Genomic DNA, 27,776 nt, shown 5'->3' on the forward strand with positions numbered 1-27,776 from the left:
TTCCTTTCTCATCAGAGGGGAAATCTGAGCTACAAAGAGGTTAAGTGGATTGTTTAAGGTCAGAAATTCAGACAATGGTAGAAAGAGCCAGAAAGCAGAGTCAGGGAAGCCATGACTCGGCACTCTTCCCCAGCAGCAAAAATAACCCCACAGGGCACCTGTGCTTCCCTTCCTGAGGCATTTAATTGTTCTGTCTTAACCCTTTGCGCTCACTGCTTTCCCAAGTGCCTCAATATCAGTATCAGCACTGTTCCATTTGAAGGGAAACTTAGCTAGGCAGAGGAAGAGGTAAGGCAATAGGACAAATTGATGTTGCTCATCCAAATTACAAAAAGTATTCACAATGGCAATAGTGTAGAGTTTAAAAATAATGTCAACATTATATTCATATATAAACAAATATTTCATTAAGAAATTAAAATGCCTCCCTTCCACCCAACCACCCCGACCCATCAGCTTGTGTATTTTTAAAGCATCTTCCCATTGGAAAGCCAAGTAGTAATGATGCTATCATAAGGAAAACTAAAACCTACTAATAGCTTTATAATGGTTTCTACAAACAAAAATGCCTGGCATGCTATTGAACTTATACTTCAAAAGGCAATGGAAGAAAAGAAAATATTATTAACATAAAATTGAAAGAAACAAAAAAGTTCTCTCAGGCACATGAGACTCAGACATGCATCTGTTTGCCTTCTCCTTTTTAAAAGTGACACAATCATTGTCTTTAATGTTAAAGGGACTTTAAGAGATGATGATTACGACACACAATTATTTGCTGTTTAGAGTTATTCTTAATTTATTTTAAATTAGATCGCTTATATTGAAAATAGAGCCAACAGTTAAGACTCACTGACAGTGCTCTGTGTTGTAGGATCTTACAGTCTTAAAAGCAGTAGGGGTATCTTGTTACTAAGCTGTATACCGTGTGATGGACTCAGTTAGATAACGCAGCTACCTACAAATGCCAAGAGCTCACACATGTTCTCGAGACAGAGTGACTCAAGAGGAGCTCAAGAAACAGCAGAACGCGAGTCGTTTCAGAGAGAAGGTTCTCCATTGAAAAACAACAGCTTATCTTTGTAGAAACAGAAGTCACACAGAAAACGCCAACATCAGTCACAGCTGTTGCCCTTTTTGGTAAAGAGTGGCTGTTTTCTCCAGCCAATCAAAAACTGCTTTGTTTTTCACGAGCCTCTCTCGCTCCAACTAACTGTCTTAACCAGGAACACACTGGGTGCATGAAAAATATCAAAGACACACAGGTGTCAAACAACCAAAGTGTGAAGTTGTTTCGTTTTAGCTTTGGTTGCAACTACAACACAGTATCTTACACAATGCTTTTGCCTCTTTAGGTTTAAATTTAAAGTCAAAATTCATCATGTTTCTTTGTTACACAACAAATGTTAAAAAAAAAATAGATTGCTCCCTTTATAACACTCATTTTAAGCAGTTTAAGTTACAAAAGTAAATCTATGATTTTTCTCTTGTTAGTCACACTACATGCTATAAGCCAAAACAGCCTCAGAAGATACAAGTTTTAAAAATTTTTGAAATTTTCTTAGAAAGCTTTGGTGTAAGAGGTAATTCAAAACAGATTAACAAATCGTGTCATGCAGTGGTTAAGTTGCCATAATACATTTCTTTTTTAGAGGTCCCTGGAATTTCTTGTTTGTAGTTGTCACATTGAGAGCAGGCTAGATGTTAGTCCCTTTAACTATATTTTAATGGCAATGTATTATAGCATGATTTATCAACATATGGCAAGTGGAAGCTGACACAAATTATAATGAAAATTAAAACAGTCATTTATGCAGCAGGCGATTATCATTTAAGGAACATTTATCTGCAAGCTTTAAAAATGAGGGTTTAGAATCCAATGATTTTAAAATGAAAGTTTTAACGACGGTTACCTTTTTCTTGCAGCCACTCCTCTACTGGTCGGTTATATTTGAAGGGGATTTTCTGTTTTACCATTTGGAAGCGTTCATTATCAGTGTTGCCTTTAAAGTTTAAAAAACAGCTTAAAGAACAATCTGAAAAGTCAATATGTCATCCAAAAACATCCTAGGTTTTTAATTTGTTTTATGAAGATTTTAGAACTAGATATCAATTTATCTTTAGTAGAGGTGGAGGTGAACTCACTCTTGGCCGAAACGGCTGGCTCTGCGACGCCGACGCCGTGGTCTCAGCGATGCAGCGCTCCTCACGTTTTAGCAAGGCAACATGGGTTACCAATCAGTGGCAGGTTTGATCACTTACAGGTTTCCCCTCAGGGCTCAGCTTATTCCAATTACACCTTAACTGGGCCAAGTGGAAACAGGGATCCTCTAGACCTCAGAGTAACTCACTTGCTGGATTAGTTTCACATGGATTAGCTCCCCCCCACAAACTCCTCATTTGCCTGTACACTCCGTTTTTACTCCACTATATTTTCATCAGGAATATGGGATCATGATCTAACTTTTATTTTTCTTCTCATATTTTTTCTAACATTTATAGTTTCTGGCAGAAAAAAAGTGAAAAAAATCTCAGCTTTGAGGACTGAAAGATACTTCTTTTTACACTAAGGTGGGCCTGGCATTTCATCACCTGTGTTAAACAGGTAGCACACTACAGTGGGCCCTTTAGATCTTTTTTATTTTTCCTCTAACCTTCTCTTTAAGTTAACAAAAGGGAATCTCAAGGAAAATATCTAGAAATAAAGGCAGTTATATAGGGATGTAGCATTTTTGTATTGTTATCGCTTCTAAGAGATGCTGACTTTGAATATTTACCTAAGTCCCTCTCTTGTATCTATAGATCACCCATCTTCAACAAGTCTACCTATATCAAGTCTGTTAGGGATATTTCTTCAAAGCATGAAATATCTCGTTAGTTTCCAGGCTCAAATAGAATGTTTTTAACTGCTAACATGCCTCCCTCTTCCCACCATAACTGTTATAACCACTCCTGGATAGTTTCTCTAATTAGAACAGAGTTAGGAAGTAATGTTGTAGAGATATGCCCCTAATGAATTGGCTTCAAATAAAAAAAATAACGAACCGATGCTTTGGGGACTGTTCTATCTCATCAACCGACCTTTCATGGACTTAGTGGAAAGTCGTGATTAATACCTCACTGCTTTTGATTCACAGTCCTGATTCAGAATGGGGAACTCCACTGTAAATTACCAATATGAAAAACATGAACTAGAACTATCAAAACAGACGGCTTGGAAACGATTTAGAAAAAAATTGAAAGTCATAAGGAATACAGGGTTTGAATATGGTGTCAGATCATGTGAAGAGAGGCACGCTATGGCATTTACTTGTAAGGTTGTCTGCATTTAGGAGTTATTACTGACTCAGGATTCTCCACCTGCGACTAAAGAAGGACCTGCCTTTTGTGGGAAGGGCATGGAGATGGAAAACAGCAATGAAACTCAAGCACATTTGCAAGGTTCCCCGTTCACATCTTATGTGAAATGTTTATTCTCAGAATAGGCTGATTATCCTGACTACCCAGGAATTTATATATAAAACAACAATACCAATCTCGGGATATTCTAGTCTAGATTATAAGATCCTCCAGATCTGGCTTACACAAAGCATAACATGTTAACCTCTCAAAAGATATCACGCACTGAATAGAAACAATTAACAGTTAAGGATTGCAGTGCATAATTCAAAGTTTTTCTCCAAATGCCAATTTTTCAGAAACAATAAAGAAGGGGGACAGGCAAGGAGAAATAATAGGAAAGAAATTTGACTTCTTGGTGTTTCAATAAGGCCAGAATGAACAAAGCTGGTTATTCATGTTAAAGCAGCTACCAATTAGCATATAGTATAAAGAACTTCATTGGTAGATCTGGGTAGTGAGAATTCTATTAACCCAAAATATAACTGGATGAATTCTCAGGTGCTTCACTAGAAAATGAGCTTTTGTTTTTCTGGGAAGAACCAACACCTCTAATTTTTAACCGTTTCTCTACAGGTAAGAGATACCACAGCCAATGTCACCTTTAAAGCTTTGACCACAACAGAATACTGAGAAATGGTCATTGGGTTGTGACACATTCACCTTGAACAGGTCCTATTACTTCATGTCTTTTCTGTCATTATTAATTGTACTATTAGACACTCCTATGGACATTCTACTTACTGTGGAATAGATGAGTGAAGTCAATGGAAAACAAAGCTACCTCAGTGGGGCAAGATCACAAGAAAATGAGACTTCAAATTGCCAGAATTCTACATGCGCTACATTGAGGAATTAAAAAGCTGCGTTGGTTCATTTCCTCCAAATACTTGGGGCTCTTGGGCCTCAGGGGCATCCCCATACATATGACCCACTCATTTTTCCATAGAAATTACCATAGATAATTAGCTGGGGATGTGGAATAGTCTGGAGAAGGAGATAACCCTGTTGGACAACTACCAAGCAATATGATGAGAGGATAGCAGAGCCATGCTGACCCTTCCGGAAGCAACGGAGTTGTTCTTCTCCACCTCAGCTTTAAAGACATTTAGAGAATTTTTTTTTAAGTTTTCCACACCAGATAGTATTTGACATTGCGAACAGTGATGTTGTAGACTGCTAAAAGCTGTGAGAGACAGAAGGTGATGTGGAAAACCAAACTGGTTTAAATTGCCACATTAACATTATTCTTAGTCTATTTTCAAATTCTGGTTTTTTTTTTTTTTAAATTTTAAGTTATCTCAAACATTAGGCAGAACTGTTTAGAAACATGTGCATGAGAATGCGCTCATTCACCGAGCTCTATTTTCTATGCCAACTGAAGAGCAATCTTCTAAATATAAGAAATCATACACAGAATTACTCTGAAGGCTGAACAAACCTTATCAAACTCATTGGTGCTATTATTAAATCCTTAGTGACAATCATTGTACATTTCACATAGCAACCAGTATGAAAATTTAAACCAAGGGTGAAAACAGTTCTTCAACAGAAAGTGATGTTATGCTCAGAAAGATGGCTTTATGAATAGTAATGTCATGATGTCATTAAGGGAGGCATATGCACATTATTAATTAGATCAAAAGAGGGATGATGGCCATTCTTAACCACACTAAGGGATCTGCATTTTCATGAATAGTTCTTCAAATAAACAGATCTAAAATTGTTCACATAGATCTGATACTTACATGAAAGATGATTTAGAAAAAAAGGATAGTCTGATTTTTACTTAAAAATAAATGTGTATGTGACTGTCTTTATACAACCCATTTTTATGGGGAATTTTGACTTTTATACAATTGGCCTCCTATGGTCCTTTTCATTGGAACTATTGGATATATTATCAAATATTTCAACTCCTGGAGACTTATACAACAGGCACTGCTGAATTAAAATAGTATGAGGAATAGACAACTCGGGTGAAACTGCTAAGACCCAACTGGTTCATACACACAGAGCTCCAAAGTTAATACACAACGACATCACTTGTCCTACATTTCTGAGTTCACTGAAGGCAAAAATAAGACCTAGGATAAGAGCCAAGAAGAAATACCTTTTGTAAGTGAATAAAGAGATTAATTAGGTCATGAAAGCATACTGATTGTTAAAGAGGTAACAAATATGTATCAATCTCCACTTTAGATGAAGACTTGAGACTTATTAACCACCCCAAAGGACTGAACATTCTTTTAAGTGAAGAACTGAGATAGAACTCTTGTATAACACAGAAAATAGTACACAGCATTATTCCTAGATATATTTGTCTAAACACAAATCTTACTTACGAGAAAGTGTATTGATTTCCTAAAGGCTATAATCAATACCGCATGAAAGTTAAGGTCACAGGGCATAGTGACAGAAGTGACAGAGCTCTGGCTTCACCATGTAGAAGCACTATGACCTTGGGCATGCCACTTAATTTTGTTTTCTGCTAAGGACTTGGTATGTAACAATGGGAAGTACAACATATTCTAGATTGCATATGAAACATGTTCCACTAATTTAAGCTATTAACTTTTGTAATGGTTGAAGAGAAGCACACTGCTTCCGTCATGGCTTCCAAAGTTTCAGAATCTTTTCAGACTTCACTCAAAAGCACCATATCCCATTTAGTCTCACAAATGTTTTCCTGAAAAACTCAACAGACCAAAGAATAAAACATCCTAAATATACCCAAGTCTCCTAGCTGTTGCTTTGTATATTTCTGTATCTTTTAAAATACATTCAGCTAACCCCATTTCCAAAATAAAATGGGTTTCTAAAGCCACTGAAACTGAAAGAGCAATTCAGGCATTGACAAATGTGATTCCCTGGCCCAGCCATAGTAATGATGATATACTGCTTCTAAGCTGAGGAAGAGTGGCTTACAGGTGCTGGCAATTTGCAGTAGGCTGGCAGAAAATGCTTCCTTGCAGGTAGACTGTTAATACCATATAAAATGCTGTCAAATATGTGAACTTGCTAATAGCAATATCGTAACAACATTCATCTGTGAGAAATTAATGCCAGAAGTATGTTTGCATTTGGTGTTGCGCCTTGAAATAAAGCAAGAAAAAGTTTTCTTTATTGCATTGCTGACACTAAAAAAAAATGAGACTGTAGGTTTAATGAGTAGTCAAAGACTGAATATTGTGTACTGGAGCCAGAGGCAAGAGAAAATTGATGTAGGTAGGCTCAAGCACTAGGGCAATTAAGAGGTCCTTGCTATATCTGCCCCAAAAGAACACTTTGTGATTCAATAAAACACTCAGCTCTACAGAAAAGGAATCAGGAGAACTCTGGGCTGTGGCTATGGCCACTTTCCTAGCATTGACCCAGAACAACCCTCTGAGAGTCAAAGAGAGAGACAGTGGCCATCTAGAATGTTTGGCCACTTGTAAGTGATGGATGGACCTCATTGGAGAACTAATGTTTTGTATTTATAAATCAACCTTTTGACCAAAGGAGCTCAAAATACAATTAGAAGCATCATCTCATTAATCCTCACAACACACCTTTGGGGTGAAGTATAAAAGAACTATTTATATGTTGTGAGTCTTGATCCTTTAGTGTGGCAAGGTAAAAGAATTAATCTCTTGGAACAGAAAATTGATCGACTAGGGGAAGTGAATTAATAGACCCAGAGCACAAGGGCATTATTAAGTAAGAGAGCTTTTTCAGACTCACTTAAGTGGTTCCTTGAGCTAGGAAGAAATACCTTTTGTAAGTGATAAGATGCTTAGTCCTGGAAAGCAGTGTGAATGGCTAAAGCAAACTCTGATGTGGTTGATAAAGCTCACTCCCATGTTTTCTCAATGTTTCTAAATGCAAAAATAATACGAATATGTCATAATTTTCTTTCTAGATCAAAGTTAAAACATTGATGCCCTACCTCAAAAACACAGGAGTTGAACTGTTCATAGAAGGATGGGTCAAACATGAGTGAGAACAGCACTGGTTGTGGAAGCGAACAAGCTTTGGATTACATCCTAGTTTGGAAATTTATCACTTGGGCAGCATACTTCACCTAGGGTCATCTTGGTTTCTTCAGAACTTAGTAAACAAAGAAACTGGAAAAGAAGTACAGTATCTATTCTGGAAATGCAGAAATATGATTGGTACAGGATGATATGATTTAGAGTGACACAAACCAGACAGAGAAAGACAAATACCACATGACTTGTAATTTGTTGGAGCCAAAATTAAAAAAAAAAAACACTTGAACTAAGAAGAATCATTGTATCAGTTTGGCTGCAAATATGGTAGTATCAAATTTTGCTTTAAGTGTTTGTGAAACAAACTAATAGGAGTTGTATATTACAATAGTACTGATGGCTTTGTGATTATTTACAAATTTGGAATGAGAAGATGTGGGACATTTAGGTGCTCCTTTGTTTAAATTCTGAAGATATTTCCTTAACATATATTTAAGGCTTCTAAAATGAAAGTTCTTTCTTACAATAAATAAGAAAAGAGACTCCATATATGGAGATGGTGGTGGGGAAAAGAGCAAGCAGAGGATCCCAGACCAGAGGTTCCTTAAGGACTCCTTGCAGCGTTGATATTTTCCATTGAACTCCAGTTTCTGTCCGTGTTCTCTCCCTGATGGATCTATGGACATCAAATCCTCTTGTCCAAGTGCATCATGGGTCAGGGCACAGAGATGGGCTCCATGACAGACATAATCTTTGGGTTCCATTTCCAATGATCTAAATGACCCTATTCTTTCACTTGCTTCTGGTGGAATTCATGCTGAACTTCATTTTCAGATTCTAGACATGAATTCAAGAATCATTGCTGTTGAAGTTCAATTATACATAAGATCACTTACAATAATCAGAACATATGTCACCAACATTCATCCTTCTGCATTTTGTGACATCCCTAAATTCGTACCTGAAGCTTGGTTCTTGTATAATTTCTCCTCACTTCGCCATGATGAATATGTTCAAACTCACAACGATAAAGCCAGATTCAGGTGATTGAAACATTTTTATTCACTCCCATTATTCACTTTTTTCATTTAGACATTGATTTCAATGTCTGGATTTATACCTAATTCCTTTGCAGTATGCATGTGTACTACTATCTATGTTTCATTGTATTTTTATAATTCAATTTTTTTCATATATAAAGTAGCAATAATGATAAATACAGCATGGGATGATTTGGGGAGATTATCTGACAAAATGTATATAAAGAATGGACAAAGGTGGTATCTAAATCCTAATTTTATAATTGATTCCTTTTGTTATTATTGCAGTAAGTAGCTAACTCAAAAGCATTAAATTAAAAATCTGATATAATTAAGAATTACCTGCCTAAAATTTTCATAGGGTTATATATTTTGAAATTTCTTAATCAAAGCACAATTTTAATGCCACTGAGGTTTTACTTCACCACCATCTGTTTCTTATACCAATAATTTCCTCTTTGTTGCAAAAGCCACTTTTATTGAAATACAGCAATCATATCAAGAAATCCACATCAGTTTACAGATAAATTCAATGTTTCTCCTCTCATCACACTCATAATAATCAATATCCAAATTAAGCCAACTACTAGTACTCAAAGTGCCCTAACTATCCACTTCCCATAATATTTTTTTAACATGAGGAAAAACGGTGTAGTGTCATTTACCATGATTCAGTGAAGCGATATCTATAACTTAAGCAAAATCTTTTTAATTTTCCAATACAACAAAAATATAATTTCTGGAAGTTAATTTCACTGGAATGTATGATAACGTGCAATTTAAGAGTTTTTCTTAAAAACTGCTCTCCTCTTGTGGCAGGAAGTTTCCATCATTATTATCTCTAATAAATACTGCTTTGCATACTGAAAAAAAATGTGTAATTAGAGAGAGAGTGTCTACAAAGTTAACATTGAGAAGGGCTTAAAGATCATCTAGGGGGCCCGGCGCGGTGGCGCAGTGGTTAAGGTCCTCGCTTTGCACGCCCGGGATCCCATATGGGCACCGGTTCTATCCCCGCAGCCCCGCTTCCCTTCCAGCTCCCTGCCTGTGGCCCGGGAAAGCAGTCCAGGACGGCCCAAAGCTTTGGGATGCTGCACCCGCGTGGGAGACCCGGAAGAGGCTCCTGGCTTCGGACTGGCAGAGCATTGGCCATTGCGCTCACTTGGGGAGTGAATCATCGGATGGAAGATCTTCCTCTCTGTCTCTCCTCTCTGTATATCCGCCTTTCTAATAAAAATAAATCTTAAAAATAAAAAGATCATCTAGGAAATTGGGCGGCGGCTATTCTGATGTTTCTCAAACTTCTGCTTTGAATGTCATTGGGTATAGAACTTTCAGCATAAGCAACTCTCAGAGGGTGCAGATTTTGAACAACTCCTCACAAAAACATTAATTAAAGAACTGTCTTATATTCCTTTATTAAGTTGCATGGCATTTCCAAGGCTTTTCAAAATATAAATCTCTTGGCTGCCATGCATCAGTTGGTGTAAGATGCAAAGGTCATAAATATATACATATATATATGATTGCAATTTGGTATAAGAATCCAAATTCTCTCAGTGAAGAAACGACCTCAGGGAATGCAGCATTGGTAGTATATCTGGAATTCATATAATGCCTCGTTAACTCTACTAGGCAAATTAATTCAGATTGATTTGTTTGTGAGAACTGCAGCATGGTCTCAAATCTGGCTACAGGATAATGATAAACAGCACTATGGTGAACTCAGAACAATGGCTAGACAAAAAGAGCAGATGAGCATGAGAGCTGTTTTTATAACATAACTGTTCTTTTAAAGAAAGAAAACAAAGGAAAAGCACAATGGCTCCTATACAAACACCATAAACTATAAACAACACTCATTCTAAACAAGGACAAGTACAGTGTGTACAAGAATGCAAAGGGTACATAAATGAGAATATGACCATTTTAATGGAAATAAAAGCCGTTCACTCTATGGAAGGCAAATGATGAGAAATAATGAGAAAAAAAGGAAAAAGGGAGAAGTTTCACGATATGGCAAAAAAAAGCCAATATAAATTTCAGAGTCCCATGTTCTAAAGAAAGGTCAATTTGCCAATGGAAGTTACTGATTTCTAATTTCATTGTGGGATGCAAATCTAGAGTTGAGAAGCAGAAACTTGTTACAGAGGTAGAATTCTTACAATCAAAATCTTTCTTCTCTTTCAGAATATTACATTTCAAGAGCTAAAATCCCATTACAGGGGCAGTGCTCCTTTGAAATGGGACTTGTCCAAACCACCCAGCATAAGATGAGTCTGTTCCTCCACCTCCTGACAGCAGGTTGGTTTCACATTTGCATTGGTACCGGGGGCATTAGAACATTTTATATTAGCAGAAACCTTAACAGTTCATGTGTGTTGCTGCTGGCCTTGACATTCCTAAATTCTCCTGTTTGAGAAGATAAGTTCTGCCACCCATTTGAGGTTCTAGACCAGTTAATGAGACCATCAGGTCACTTAGCCCTATCCAACTCAGCCTGAATCAGACTGAAATAAGCCACTTGGAAACAAGAGCTAAGAGAAAACACTTTGGAGTGACTGGTTATGAAACAATCACTAAATAATTAGGCCAGGTTCAGGCAATCCAGGATGGAGAGAGAAGCTTAGAACGAGTGAATGACACATTCTTTTGTATGCTGGTATCCACCAGTGCCCAGCAGAGAGAAGAAGCAATCAAAGGAGCTATTGTGGAAAGGCCTTTGCCATCCTACATGGAGGCAGGGAGACCTGGGCCCCTGTGACCTATCTTCAATGCTGTTCTCAATTTCTAAAGAGCAACTTATCAAGTCCAGGGAAAAGCATCACTTACACAGCTCCTGAGAAAAGAAGGCAAAGCAAAGGTTCAGGGAGTTAGGAAAGGGCAGGATGCCATATGATGGCACTTTTAATGGAGTTCCTGCTCTATGCAAGAAAATGAGACTGAATTCCTGGCTCTCAGCTGTACCTGGCCCATTCTTGGCCATTGCTTGTCATTGCTCTGTTTCACAAATAAAACAATAACAAAAATACCTGACAACCTGAGATCAAAGTAAATAAGACAATTTATGTTCTTGCTGAGGATGATTGAGCATTGCTCATGACTAGCCTTACCCACACTTAGAATAGAAAGCATTTTCTGCCACACTTCCTACCTACACAGGACAATAAAAACCAAACAAAACCATTGAGTTAAAAACAAGACCAAAAAAAAAAAACCTTTTCTACATCTTTGCCCTGCAACTGTGGTGTTTAAAAATCAACTATTGCCTCTCCAACTTTCCTGAAAGTTTATAAAACAGCAAAATGCAGCCTTTGTAAACACATCTCAAATGCATTAAGCAGGGGCTTAATTTATGGTTTTGAAATGGTATCACATTAGTATGCGAATGGTCGTTACGTTTCACAGAAAAACGTCAAGCATGATCAACATGTAGGGACTAAGGTATTAAGGAAAGATCAAAGACAAATAACACTTAAATATTCTAATTGACAACTTGAGTGATTGAGTGATGACTGCCAATCATTGGAAATACACTATTTGACATTCTATTTTAAATACTATTTCACATTGTAGATGTGATGGCCAGAATAACATTTTTTAAAGTTACAGCTTTCTTCAATCAGCATGCATGCAGCCTTGGTCTGGGGGCACGTTAGACTGAGCTAGGCCCCAGTGTATGCTGGTGTTCATGAGAGCCAGACTCGTATGGTACTGGTTGGGCTAGGCTGTAGCACCCATCAGTTCACATGAGAAATGCGGCAGGCTGTATCCCCTGGTAAGTGCAAGGGATGATGTTGACCGATGGATCAAACCTGACCCTGCACTGACTGGCATGCACAAGGATCAAGTCTGCGGTCACCCCAGGTGAGGTTTCTTAGGGGACTCCTTAACTAGATCTCTGGAAAGAAGAGCATGATGGACCTGCATGCCTGCTCAAGTTTTGCTGCAAGTCTCTGCATCTGTGGATGCACTATGGTGCACTTGGTCAGCCAAAACACCTTGAAAAGGTTTTCTCAACCCTGATGCAATGAAACCAACAATGTCTCAGAACAATCAGAACCACTCAAGCCATGTTCTCGGGATATTCTTCCCCACATTAGGGTCTCGAAGGCATCCTCAAATGGCCTTCCTCCACACCAGGGTGCCGATAGAGTTTGACAGCAAGGAATGGCTTCCTGCCCTTTCCCCTCTGTGGATACAGGAGAAAAAAAAAGGAAAAAACAAAAACAAAAACAACCCTGAGATTTTTGTCCCATCCACCTTCCCCCCATGCCTTGATCCTCCCCACCCTAATCAGAGGTCCTCATGGGAGTACATCCATCTCAACTATGTAAATAATATTAGAAATAAAATGAAAAATAAAAATGACAGCTTTTTAAAAATGAATTTTAAGAAAGTAGTCAATGATCAAAATTACCCACATACGTAAAATATTTATGTGACATTCGGATGCTGTTACCCTGTACTAGGTATCATTTCTTTCAGATATTCTTTTTCCTTGTCAAGTTAGAGTCAGCTTAGAAGCAAATCGCTAAGGTCTTTTTGCAGCACGCTTCTTCCACACTCCCTTCCTCAAAATAGAGTGACATCAGCCTAAGTGCTCAAGAATACTCATGATGTTGGCAACTATCACCACCTCAGAAGAAACAGGTATCCTGAATCCAACAAACTATTAAACTCTTTAGCTCTGAGGATTTAAATTATCACTGAAGTTCTTATATCATTTGACTATATACATAGATATGTACATATATACAAAGATAGACCAGTAAGTAAAATATCAATCATTCTGACTTCAAGTCATGTGATATAAAATAACTATAGGATGTAAAATCATGCTATATGAGAGGTGAGTCCAAATATTATATGCTATTCTCCACTTAATATTATTTGTCGTATATTTGCTAGGTTTGGGGAAAATGCAATTTTAAAATTTTATTCATTGATTTGTACATGTATCAAACGTGCATGTGTGCATACATTATAGAAAATATCTCCAAGAAAAGCAAGCTTTTCAATGTTGTCTGTTCAAGTGTAATATGTACATATCCATGGTACAGAAAAAAATGATAAAGTATAATTCCAATGGAATCCCTAACAATAACAGTTGATTAAAATAAAAAACGAGAAGCCACAGTGAACTCATTTCTTTGTGGAATAAAGACAAATTGTATATGTAACATTTCAAATTAGACTTATGAAATCAGACTAGTCTATATTGTGCAGAAATTTCTGAACCAATCATGGAAATGTACCAGGTGACCCAGTATTTTCACCATCCTAATTGCAAGGTCTCTTTGAATTTCACTCTTTCAGAAACCTGCTTTTATCTTTTCAATGATCCAAGAGATTAAAAGAAGGCCTTTAAGTGACTCAATTTGCCTACTCAAGTTCATGCAGCATCTATTGATGTACCATTGCTATCTTGTCTGAAAGCACTTAGGACATTAGTCACTAGAGTGAGTAATTAGGACAAGATGAAGCTGGTTAAAGGAGAGCATACAGTTTTCCGGGTTTCATGCTTTTATTTCTAATGATCGGGGATGTTGCTTATTCAAGCCATGCTTGAATCTTCTCAAGTAGTAAGACTTTGAACAAGGACAAAAATTTCCCTTCTTAGCAAAAGCCAAGGATTCTGTCCAAAGATTTGCTTTGAAGTATGGCTAAGGAAAAAAAAAAAAAGAACAGACCCAGTGTTTAGTGAAAAAATAATATGTAGATACCTTCCTCCCTTAATCTGTTATATTTAAACTTAGCCTAAAAATGATCAAAATGCTACTATTCAATCCATAACGCAGTAATCCATGGATATGGACGATTAACAAATACTTACAGAGAAAAATTTTCAATTTCTATAAGCAAAAGGATGATAAGTAGAATGGTCCCCAGAACTAGGTGGGATTTCACCTTGTCCCACATTTGCCAATGGCAGCGAGGTTTGACAGTACATACTGCTTAACCTCTTCATGTCTATTGCCAACAGTATGTTTGCTTTTAGTAGTTGCAGGGACCAGTGTTGGGGCAGCAGGTACTAGAAGAATAGGGATAGAAAGGAAAACGAAGCAAAAAATCAAAGCAGGCAGAGAGAGGAACAATACACAAATAATGCTGACTGCTCCCTTTGACCACAATTCTAAACCAACTGTAGCCTGATAAAAGAGACCGTCACAGAATGATGCAGCCACAGAGCAAGCTGGACGCAAAGTCTGCAAAGGTCAAGTGTGTTTTGGCCTATGAACTAATCAGAGACATCTGTAAACACTATCTAATTTCCACCAAATCACCAGCACAGTGGACCTATCACAAGTGTTTTAGATGAGTTGCACATAACTAGTGAGAATGGATGCAGGAATAGAGATTGTTTGAAAAGGCCTGTGATCAGGGTGGGACCAGTGCTTCACTCAGTGCAAGAATTAGTCTGAAACACATCTAAGGACAGTACTGTGTCATAACAGAGGATCAGTGTTGGAAATTGAGCAGCAACTTAAGCAGGGAGCTCTCAGATGCAGTTCAGGCACAAGCAACACTGAGAAAATGAGGGTGATGCCCATGCCCTCTGGAGCCTGGCAGCTGGACACATCAACGGACAGGAAGGAGAAGGGATATGTATCGGACATCAAGAACCCATAGGCAGCTGAATTAGTGGCTAATAAAAAACCCATGAAATCAAATGAAAAGTCTTCAGCTTCACACAAGAGGCAAACAAAAAAGCTCATTTAGATTACCACAGATTCTAACCACTATGCAGAAGTAACAGAAGCAGAGAAAGAACACTTTCTCTTCTTAATGACATGTTTGTTTATCTGAACAGGAGAGAGGATAGAGAGCAAGAAGGAGGCAGAGGTGACGAGAGAGAGAGAGAGAGAAAGAGAGAGATGAGCACATCCCATCTGTTGGTTCACTCTCCAAAAACGACATCACTATAAACGACATCACTATTGAGGGCTGAGTAGGGTCAAAAACAGGAGCAAGGAACTCAGTCAGGGTCTCCCGTGTGGATGGCAAAAGCAAGAACCGGGACCACTAGCTGCTCCCTGTTTTAGGACCATTAGCAAAAAAAGGTGGATCAGAAGCAGAGCTAGAACACAAGCCAAGGCACAGAGACATGGGGTGTGGACATCCCGGTGGTGTTTTCAATGCTCTGCCAAATGCCTACCCTATACTTAGTCCATTCTGTTCAGTGTTACCAAACACTGCTTAAGCAAAGTAGGATGCAAGTGAAATGAAAGAGTGGATCTGTCCTTGCTGAGATAAGAAGGTGGTAGGTATATGGTGGGGGTTTTGGGGGATAGGGGTAGGGATGTAGATTTATTTATTTTATTGTTATTTTGGTTTTTTTCAGTACAGTCAGATGGATGACCCATATACATGGTCCTTCATGCCTTTATGCTAAAGCAAGGTCACCAGAGGGTATAGACCACTCCATTTGGCAGGGCTATTTTCTCGCTTTGTGGATTTAATGCATGCACTTAGAAACTGTTTTGCTCCCTTTATTCCAAAGTGAGAAAAATCAATACAAAAAAAATGAAGCTGATAGATCAGCAAAAACAGGGCTGGAGGCTTACGATATTCAAGATCGAAATCTGGAATTCCCTTAAACACCAAAAGGGACACTGTGGTCCATCATGGGTTAGAATTATAAATCGAGTCTTTATTGGAATACAGACCTGTCCATTTGCTGATGTGATTTGCACTAAAATATTAGAGTCGTTTAATAATTGCAGAAGAGGTCTTGTGATGCCTAATACACAATATTTGTAAAATATGTGAATGTCATTTAAATATATTAATATAAAAATTTCAAATATAATTTTAGAAACCCTATATCTACTCTTTGGACTTTTATAGAAATATTTTACTGACACTTGATCTAAATAAAAGTATCAAGGTCTCCCTGTTTACATTCAAATGCAGAGAAGTCCTTGTTACCTTCGGCTATGCGACAACGGATAGGTTACTTAACCAATTAGAAATAGTTTCTTCACCTCTGAAGTGGGAATAATCACAAAATCCCTTTGGAGGATGCAATAAAAATTCAATGAGAGCTATTGAATAATTGTTATCTACTATTAATTCTGTTCCTAAGATCCTGTAAGGGAGAATAAGCTGTGATATCTTCCCCCATTTTTCTGGGACATGCAGCTTTCCAAAATTCGTAGGTATTTGGAATGAAAACTTGACCACTGAATTCAGAGGAAAGAACGTTTCTGTAACGTGACTAAAATGGACAAAGCAAGTCTGGTTAGACATTAAGGTCAGCAATTTTGCATCGAGCAGATGCATCTTCCATGTAAATGTTTGGTAGGGTTACGGAGTGTTCTGCATTTACTGTGATATGGGAGAAAACTATATGTTTTCAAACAATTTTACATTTGTCAATCAAATGCATCTGAGCTCTGCCTACACTGAAAACTAAGTACTTCTTGGAAGGCAGTTGGAAAAAGTGTGGCACGAGAAAGGATTTTGGCTGTGCGGCAAATGTTTGAAGAGCTGAAGCTTGACAGCTGCTGGCTCTGTAATGGCAACAAATATATTCTACCTCCCAGAACACTGGTTTGTTCATTGAACATCTCTGCCTTAAATTACTGGGAAGATTATACTAAGTGAAACAATTTATGACACATATATATTACATTAATTTTGCTGATACTATAATATATATGTGTGTATTATTTGCATATATAATGTGTGTGTAATGTCTGCGTGTATATAATTGTTCCATTGCATATATTAAGTATATGTGGTTTTTTCCTTCCTAAATCAGTAATGCAAGGGGACTTGAAAATACAAATGGCAAATTTGAACTACATTATAATCTCATTTTCCACGAACTCTCTGAATGTCCCTTTCACTTTATTACGGTTGTGAAACATTAGAAACAAAATATCTTTCTCATCTTCTGAGAGAATGCATTAGTTCTCTCAATGTGAAAAAATGTAGGTTGCCGCTCCGCATTTACTCTTGGGCGTCCCTACACAGAGGATCAGGGCTTATTTGTAATGTCCAGGGAATTCAAGCTCACAGCCCCAATTCCATCCACGTTCAGCCCTGCCCCGTTCTCAGGCTCTGACAGGCACATCCCCATGTCTGTCTTTGAATCTAGATCCCAGCCCTATCCTTGCATCTTTTGTTTTTCTTCATTGTCTAGATTGGGAAGCACAATATGGCCTTGTGTACTGAAGCACTAGGTTTGCCAACTAGGATGTATAAACTTGAGCTCTGGGTCTTCATATGGCTCTGGGGGAGTTAACTCAATTTGTAATCTGTATTGTCACTTGCGAAATGATAATAAAACACAGTATTTACCCTGTAAACAATAGTCAAACTTCAATAGGAGAATTCAGTAAGAGCATTTAACAATTGCGTGACAGAGTTCAGATGTTAAAATTGCCTGGCTTTACTGCTTCTATTTCTTTTCTACTCTATGGATCCCGGAGAGCAGGGGTTACATTTTCTTACCAGATACTAACCATCTGGTACAAACTCACATATAAAGTGGATGTTGAATGAATATAAAGTTAATGGTACATGGATACAAGAATAAAATAACAAAATGACATCACCTCATTGACAACAAGAGAAAAAGAGTAATTTTTTTTAACCTAACTTGCAATAGCAAGTACTACAGAGACAGTTGCATTTTTGCTACTTAAAAGTGCAGTAAAGTTTTTCCTAGTTAATTATCATCAGCTCGATGCTATTATTTAATGCGCCTTTCAGCGTTTGACATCTGTTAGGAATTTTCTCTGGATGAATGCAGTTCCTAAGTCTCTACAGCCAGATGATCAGCCTTCAGAAAGATTTTGGAAAATCTGTGTAATGAAACATAATTTGCACTACAATCAACCTATCTTTTAATCACGTTTTTTTCCCATGAAATTTCAAAGTGTCATGATAAATCAACCGTGGGCATTTGGTAAACCCTTTTTTTTAGGCCAACACAGAGCAACAGGGACTTACTGAAATGCTCTTCACCCTGTGAAAAAGAAACACATCTCACAGAATAAACTGCAAATATCAGTGTGAACTGAGTCGAATCCATAGTAACTCCATGAGTGAGAGTTGAAAGTGCCTCTTTGTCCTTGACTCCTGCCCTCCTTCCTCCTGTGACCTGCTTTCCCTTCTCTTCAGCCTCCGGGCTATTGACAGGGATTTCAGGAGAGGGCAAGGTCTTTATCTCCGTGAGATGAGCTGCAATACAATTACAATCGATTGAGTGCTTCACAGCACACAGCATCTTTCATTGCCCTTACCTCTTTATAGATTATAACTGATATATTATCATCATTATGATTTTTGGTTATGCATATACTCCCATTCTCTAAGAGGATTAATTTTTTTAAACCTTAAATAATTACAGGGATCCTATCACCTTGCACAAAACCTAGCTTAAGGAGATGGCAACCTGGGAACTTTCCCTTTAAATAAAGTTTGGTGCTTGATCGATAATAGGGACACCTGGCCCCCATCCAACAGTGGGACCAAGCAAATCCAGTGCACAGTAACTTAATTTTATGGTTGAGAAAATCATTCCAGATTTCATAATCAACAACAAAATCTCCAGGCCAGAATTTTTGCTTTCTAAACTGGAGGTTTCTAGTGACACGGAGGCAAACAAAACTTGCAATTCACTAACGTGCCTTTGAAATTACACAATGTCTGATGATTGCTTTAATTTAGACAAATTCTTTTATTACCAGCAGCTTGCATACAGTAAGCTGTTTTAAATATTTATATCTCTCACTATTTCAAATGGGTATATTTTAATAACAACATGCAATGTGATTATATTGTATTTCTCATCTTGAAGGTAATACAGCAAGGATGTGGATTAATATGAATACATGCATCATTTGTAAACATTAAAAAATAATTTTCCTTACATATTTAATTAAATAGAGCCAAATAGTGATATTCAAATTTCTCATTATTCATTAGTTGATACCTATTTTATAATATTTAACTTATGGCTAAATATTATCTGCTTTTTTATTTTGAATAAGCCCATGTTCTCCTTGACATTCACAGACAGTCTACTACAAAGGAAGAAATCATAAGCAGGGACCCAGACTGAGGTGTGCATCTTACAAAACGCTACAGAGGTTTGCAGGATAATATTACTTTGCTCAAATGCCCCTCCACAGACTAAAAATAATAACCAATTCACAAGTGAATTTTGAATAAGTAAAACCTTTAGTTAGTATAATTACCACCATATCATCAGATGTAAATCATCATTATAGCAAATTCCTTTGTGTGGATGTGCTACTTAATTCCTTTACAAATAACCTTGGGCTGTGTGTAAGCACAAAGTCCCAAGGTCGAGGAACCATGTGCCTAATATTCATGCACTCTCTCTCCCCCATCCCAAATCATCTTGTCTTCCAAAGATTAATGTGTGCACACGTGTGTGTGTGTGTCTGTGTGTGTCTGAGTGCATGTGTGTGTGTTTCTATCTGGTCCTTTTGTCTCCTGGGTGGTTCTGTTTAATTTTAGCATTAGCCAAGAAATCCCAGTTTGTCTGGAAATGCTTATCAGCTCCTAAGAGACATTTACAGGGAGAGAAATGTTCCAGGTTTGATAGCAGTAATTGTATTTAACTTGTAAGATACGAGGCTATTTATCTTACGGCTAGGAATTCACAGAGGGGGAAGGAAGTCCACCTGATAAGGTAAAAATTAAAGGAGAAAAAAAAAAACCCTAAGCATCCTAGTGCCACTTGCCGTCTTCTAAGCAAGGATATTAAACAGGAGAAGCCACACTTTGATTTAATAAGACCTTCCTATCTCCTTAGATACGACACCAGGAGGGAAGACAGAGCCCTGACAGGCAGAGGTCACCAAAGCTCCATGTCCCCTCCAACGAGGGGAGAAAGGAAATGCTCCCAGGTGGCCAGCGAGTGTTGACTTCCAGCTGTGGCAGAAATTGGAGGCCTAAGTGAAGAGAATTCTAGAATTTACCTTGAGAGAAGAAAATCCAGATTGTTGTCTTATGAGGAGAATTTCTGGGACTCATGACTGTTCCAGGGTATCCAAGAAGGAGTAGTGGAGCGTGGGTAAAGCCAAGGACTCTGGAGCTGAGCATTTGGCCCAGAGGTTCAAATGCTGCTTGGAAGGCCCACAGGCCACACAGCAATGCTTAGCTGTGAGTGCTTATTCTGGCAGCTTCCTGTTCATGAACAGGAAGAAAGTGATGGTTCGAGTTGTTCAGTCCTGTCACTGACATGGGAGACACACTGAGTGTCTGGCACCTCACTTTGAGTACCTGCCAATTGCTGGCAACTGTAGAGTGAACCAGTGAATAGTAGATTTCTGTCTATTTTCTCTCCCATTTCTCTGTATATTAAATAAAAAAATAAACAAACATACACAGGATTGTAAAAATCATAAAAGGAAATAAAAAAGAAGGGAGTAGGTGGGGAATGTGAACAGGAGGGAGGATACAGTGGAAGGTATTACTATGATTTTAAATCTGTACTGTGAAATTTGTAACATATAGAAAGTCAGGTCTATATTAAAAGTCAGGTTATATTGAAATATATTTCAACTCAAATAGTCCTGGTTGAAATACCAGCACATTCAAAAATAAGGACACCTAAACTCTCCTGGAGTGTTCTTAATTTGTAAAATGTAAGTAAGTTTAGCACTGATGTCAAGGGCTATTCCAAAGCCAAGGAGAATGTTGCCCATGAAAAGATGGGTATGGAGTAAATATTTTACAAACGTCCACCCACGTCATCTGAGTGAGTTTGCCTGAGGAATTATGTGCATTGCTGTCTCTTCACCTTTTCAAACCACAGGAACAGGTATCCATTTAATACGTGAGTTCTTCCTTTGGAACCATTTCTACTGTGGTGGAATTCTGCAAGAAGGCTGAGCAAGCAGGACGAGACATCACTTGTTCGTCCTCCTTCTCCCTTTTGCCGGGTTGGCCTCCTTGTAGAAATTGTTCCAAAGAGAAACGATAAACTTCAAGTGTGTCTGGGTGGCAGACAGTCCTTACACAAAGCTGCAAAGTATCATTTCATTCAGATCATGCTTTTATCCAAAAACTCTTATTTCTGAAATAGAAAAGCAATCACACTCCCTATGCTATAGATACAATAACAGGTTTCTTTGGGTCAAGTCAACGGACTTGCATCACAGTCATGCTGTCAGAGGACACAACTCTAGCTTGTGAAAGGGCAGGCTGTCACTTCTGCTCAGGATACTATCTCCAACTGGTGATATAAAAAAAATTGTCCTAAATAAAATACTAATAAGGTATTCACTTGTTTTTAATATGAGAAAACATATGTCTCTGACCATGGAGATTAAAACCGAGAAAATGACTCAGCAATAGTAAATGGCTCAAAGTGATGGCCAAGAGGTAGGAGAGTATGCTTAGGCTCAAGCATTACTGCCTACCCGACAGTCCCCAAACCAGGTGAGGCGTTCATCCCTGCGATTGGAAAAAAAACCTCGAGACTCATTAAATGAGTCCAGAAGATACACAAGAGCAGAGGCCTATTATTTTGTCAGTGATATAAATAAAGTGTATATGACAGTAAACAGATAAAAAGACATAGAAGATGTCATTTTTCTGATATTGTCCTGTCTCATAAGAGCCACTGGCCTACAGTCTCACATTGTAAGTGTGAAGGCTGAGTGAGAAAATGTACTTAAAGTCATCAGTGCCTTGGACATAAAAATTACACAAGAAAGCAAAATTTCACAACTCGGAGGCATACCAGCCACCCAGGAATATTCCCTATCTGCATGGTAATGGTGCCTACCATATTGTACACACATGAATATGTAATCTGAAAGAAGAAAAAAATGACATTTTTAGCGTTCTGAATATATTGACTTTCAAATCCAGGTGCACAAATGTAGAGTCACTTTGAGAGGTTTTTTTTTTTTTAAATACTGATTCTTGGGTCAGTGCTGCTTAACTTTTATTGCCTAAACATATATTACTTGGTGATCTTTTTAAAGAGCAGATTCTGATTCCTAAGTCCTGGGATGAAAATGTGACTGCGTGTTTCAACTTCTTTCAAGGCATGGCATGGTGCGTGATGCTAGGTTATGGCTCGCAACCAAGTCCAGTTAATTTGGCTAACCTGATAATATGACCCAACCCATAGCAGTTTATTAAGTTCTGAGAAGGTTGTCATTGGCAGCTAGATTGAGCAATTTTGCTATACAATAAAAAAAAAATCTACTGGAAACGATTTTTTTTTTCCTACCAAAGATTAATGATGGCAAGTTTAAAGCCACTTGCAAAAAAAATTTACCTACTTGTGAATGTTAATTCAGTTCTGACAAATTGGAAAGAATGACTAGGATACAAACATTCAGAATGCACTAGATGTATTAATTGGTACATTTTGCGACAGTGTTTGAAGAACTTATTTCAAGATAGCTTTAATGTGTACCCATCAATGTTCAAACACATTCATTCAGTGAGCTCAGGCGGCTGTTGCAACTCTGCAATCTAGAAACCAAGTTCAAGTATGGTTTTCCATCCCGACTGTATTAACACTAATTCCCTATGCAGGTCTTCACTATCTATGTTTTTCTGCTGTGGAATTGAAAGCAACACTGGTCCTGAATGGATGAATGAGCAGGTAGATGGGGCTTGTTTAATTCTGTGTTTCAAGTCTGGCAAAGCCTCAAATGTTTGCAGGCAAAGATGGGAAGTAAAGAAAGAACACCTCCTGGCTAGGAATTAATGAAAACAAAAGGCCTGAGAAACTTCGGCACCAAGTCAAGCAACATTGAGTTCTTTTTTAACTCTTCAAAGTCTCAACAACCTAGGAAGGCATGTACTCAACAATAGAGTTCTTATTTCTGTATACACAATTCAAAGTACTAAAGGAAAATAAACTTATGAAACAAAACAGTTTATAACTCTCACAAAGGTAGAAGACATTTGACACTTATGTAAACACGCTCTGGTACCTAGCAGATGGACGTCATGGATATTACCAAGCATTCTGCAATGTTCAAGAAAGCCCACCTGCCTTTCCTCTTCACTCACACACACACATACACAGACCAAAGAACCATAAGCCCAGAATGACCACAGTGCCAATGTTCTACCAACAACTCTCCCAGGAAGGGATGTTATTTGAGAACTCTGTTTCAGGGGGTGGGGATAGTGTCTCTACCAAAGAACTCACAATGCTGAGGAATAGGAAAATGGATAAAAGCTCAGGGTCACACAGTCGGAATCAGGATGAGACAGGCCTTGGCGGTGGTGTCGTATAAGCCGTGTGACACTCAGCAAGTTGTTTAGTATCTCAGCATCATGTGTCATCTTAGGACACGTATGCAGCAGCAATCACACCAAAGCCAACCCTTCACAGAGCTGAGAAGCTTCAAATGCATTACTGCTCATGACCCCTGGAACACCAGTAGGCATCTTACAATTTTTTTTCTCCAGTCTCTATAATGACAAAGGCATTATATTATTCCATTAGAGCAATAGGAAACAGACAACAAGAGGTTAAAAACAGAACTTAAATATAGGTCATTGGTGGCCATTTTATTGACTGATGAAGTGGAATTCAGCTAAAAGCACTTCATCTGCGATGATCTGGATTACCAAGGGGGAAAAAGCAACAGTGATCACCATCCTGCTCTCCTCAACAGTCCCTGGGGTGGGAGATGGAAGGCCCTATACACTGAAATGCTTTAGCCAGGCTTCATGTCCCAGAAAGCCCAGCTCTGGCCTGAAAATCCTTACTGAGGATGCTTAGGATAGCCTGGACCACAGAGCAGGCCACCCACTCAGCCAGAGAGGGATCTTGAACAATCCCAGTCAGCTCAGCTTCCCCAGGATCCTAGAACTGAGGCTAAAATTAATTTCCCATGCTCGGCTCACCTCTCGCCTCCCCTTCTTTGTCCTCAGCACTGCTGCATTGTATGGAGACGGCAGTCAGAAGCTTCAGAGCGACCATTTGTCAATGCCTGGATGTCAGCTCTGGCCAGATGCTGCTTTTATTTCCCTTTCCTGTTTCTTAGCCTTTCTATTTTCAGGTTCAAAGGAAGAAGTTGCTTTTGAGATCTATCTCCTAGAATTAAGTGATATAAGATCCTGATAACTATAGAACTGTTTTCATTGGGGTCCTTCCTGATTCAAAAAGAGGCAATGCACTGAGCTACATTCTAAATAGTTCACAGTGGGGTGTTTCTGTAGAGCTCCATAAAATCCTATCCATGCTCATGAGTAGATTCTGGAGCTGACCAATTCATCCTGGCACCCAGTTTGTCCATTTTGACCTGACATATATAGGAATGATTTCCTGAGAACATGCTTTTAAAGTGATATCAGTATTCCTCTATGGTGTTTTATTAGTTAAATGTAAGTACCAACGAAGACCAAAACTGAGCTGAACTTAAAATTATCATCAAAAGAGGATGGCCTGGAAAAAAAGAGCCTATGTCATTTTTGCAGAAACAGTATCAAGATTACCAGGCAAATCTGTTGCCCTTGTTGTTTGATAACCAGGATAAAGGACACATTTTGATGTTGTGATTTTAAAAAAAATTAAACCTTTTCAAAGTGTCCTAATGATCATGTGCAAGTGGATAATACCACCATTTAAAATGCTTTTCAATTGCTTACTAATCCCCACAGCTAACATTTATTAACTATTAACCCACCATCATGTCACATGTATTCAACTCATTTCATCATTATGTAGTATTACAACTAATCTACTTTTCAGACTAAGAAACAGAAGTTTAAGGAGGTTTGAAACTTGTGCTTAGTTTGCAACTCAGTGACTAAACAGGAACAATAAGCTCCTACCTACAGGACCAAGAAGCATAATCAAAATGAGATTATAGGAAGAAAGAACCTTCAATATTTTAAAACATACTAGCAACCATCTGAGAACAGATGGGGGGTCTTAGACTGATAGCATGTCTTAGTGTGTAATTTTGAATTACACATTAACAAAGGTAATATGAATTCAGTGCTTAGGGGCTTTTCAACATCTTGCCTTAGACTCAGATCTAACAAAGTCAAGATCCCAACACCAATTGTTTGCCTCCAAGCCCCATCTTAACAACTGCTATCCTGTATCCTGTCCTGGAATAATACCATACATTACTGTTAGTAGTAGATAACAGCTAGCAACAACAATAGTAGTGTTCAGGAGGAAGCAATGCCATTAAAGGAAGGCTTACCCATTTTGAAAATATATAGGAAGCAACCCATAATTTGGAACTAAAGGCACAAAGAGACAGATGCACAATTACTAGTTTTCTTACGTATTTGTGACTTTCAGGTGACCATTTAGGAAGTTTCTCATTGATGGAAGCAAAATCATGCATTCTCTTTTGAATTATGACACATGATTAATATTAAGTTAGAAATCTTTGAAACTCCAAATAGAAACACAACAACCTTTCTAGCAGCAGTGGCAGGGTCAATGAGAAGGAGATTAATTTTTTTTTCCTATGAGCAAATGAGCAACTTTTAAGTTCTTGGAATACTTTAGATTCTCTTACCATTCCCCTGTCCCTGTACTTCACAACTTACATAAGAAGCACATAAAAATCAGATCCATTAACATTTAGAGAATTGAAGGGCTAGTAAGATCTCATGGCAGCTGCTCCAACTGGCTTTCTTGAAACACATCACGATATTTTGTGCTCCAGTTCAAAAACAAGAAAAGTACAACATCCCCAATAACGGCTAAGCTTCCTAGATTTCCATTTTGCTCCTTGGTTTGTTTATTTTTAGTAATAAATAGCATATTAATAAATGGGCATTTTTTTACCTTAATTCTGTAGGAATTTACATGGTATATATGGGTATCCCCCAAATTCTTATACCAGTTTTGGGGCAAACAAGAAGCAGCACAAAGAATTCTGATTGGCTTTTCAAGAAAATTGATTTTCAAGTTAGGCATGATAACACAATCCCAGATTGTAAGACATTCAACGTTTTCAAGCCTGTTCCTGAGAAAGTGAGAAATGAGAAAGAAAGCGAAGGGATTATTGAATGATCTCTTTTTAAAGAAGGCGACTTTTTTTTTCCCTTTGCCCTTCATTCAGCTCTCTGGATCCGGAAGATTGTCGGTGATGGCTCCCAGACTATAAAGTTTGAATGGATGATTAACCCCATCTCTTTCCCACACCAGCATGCTTGCTAGTAAAATGATGACTGGGCACAATCTCTGAGAATCAAGGTAGCCTTCATATAAGTGAGGGAAAAGAAAATAAGGCAAGTCAACAAGCGAGTGATACCCACTCAACCTTCTCCTGCCTGTCCTGCTTGGTGTTGATTTGTTCACATAATAAGCCTCCTCTCTCGATTTCTGTATCTTCAACCATATCTGACTGAGTGGCAGCACAAAGTCTAGACCTTGAACTAATTCTCCACAACAGTGCTCATTAGAGATGCTGCCCCATTTCTCCATAGTTCAGCATCTCCAGTACCCTGAAGAGCTTACTGCATACATCTCTGGTATGAGCCAGTCAGGCCATCTCAGTCAAAGTAGGACAAAACATTTGCAGTGCATAGTTTAAAAGTCTCCAGAAGTTCCCTAAAATAACCATGTCTGAAAAAAAGTGACTATTCTCAAAATCATTGATGTGTGTTGTCTTATAGTTTCATGGTTTGGTGACAGTCATGGCAAAACTGTCATTTGGAAGTGAGAATGAGACAGTGACTGAGAATATGTGCACTGAGGGCACAGCAGGTACCTGTGGGGTAATGCTCATTCACCGGCCAGTTGTCCACCTGGAGCGTGGCGTTGCCACCGTTTCTGGTGAAGCGGACCACGTGGTATTTGCCATCATTTACGGGGGTTCTCTCTTCTTTGATGGAGATATCAACTGTGCCAATATTGAAGACAACTCCGATTTTCCCCTGTTCCTGTAATAAGAGAGCACAAAAAAGACATAGTTATCACCAGGCACAAGGTTCTCCCCTTTAAATTTGATCCTCCAACTAGCAATAAACCTGCAGGTGCCCAGAGGGAGCTGTCAGCATGAAGTTAATAATAGCATCCTATATTTCTCCATGGGCTTTCATCCTGAACATAAAAACCAATGGTATAAAGACACCCAAATTGCTCTCACAGGCTGCACTGCACAGGTTACAGCATTCAATTGCCCTCAACGGATACCAAGTCTGGAATAATAGAACTACGTAACAGAAGCAATGACACTGCAAAGTTCATTTCTATGAGATGGATTAGATCTCTTTCCTAAAAGGAACAAATAAGACATTGTTTCTGAAATCTATTCACAATTCAGATTTGGGATCAAACAGGGAGACTGAACCTCCCTCAACATTTTGGTGCAAAGCAAAGCAAGGGGGAGTGGTAAAGAATGATGCGGAGCTGGCGTTAGAGAATCCT

General features: G+C 38.3%; 1 protein-coding gene across 11 annotated transcripts in view; it reads right to left on the reverse strand.

Moving 5' to 3' along the window:
* Positions 1–27,776, reverse strand: part of NRXN3 (neurexin 3) — a 1,255,286-nt gene that overhangs the window by 123,416 nt on the left and 1,104,094 nt on the right. For 7 of the 11 annotated variants that reach the window (XM_040975215.1, XM_040975219.1, XM_040975218.1 and 4 more), the window contains 2 exons: positions 27,118–27,289; positions 1,914–2,003 (listed from right to left, as the gene is read on the reverse strand). In XM_040975215.1, coding sequence (XP_040831149.1) covers positions 1,914–2,003; positions 27,118–27,289 — 262 coding nt within the window. The remainder of the gene's footprint in view (positions 1–1,913; positions 2,004–27,117; positions 27,290–27,776) is intronic. The other 4 variants (XM_040975217.1, XM_040975221.1, XM_040975222.1 and 1 more) reach the window with 1 other exon arrangement.

Source organism: Ochotona curzoniae, unplaced genomic scaffold (assembly GCF_017591425.1).
Source record: "Ochotona curzoniae isolate NIBS_2020 unplaced genomic scaffold, NIBS_Ocur_1.0 contig_2688, whole genome shotgun sequence".
Taxonomy (NCBI): Eukaryota; Metazoa; Chordata; class Mammalia; order Lagomorpha; family Ochotonidae; genus Ochotona; species Ochotona curzoniae.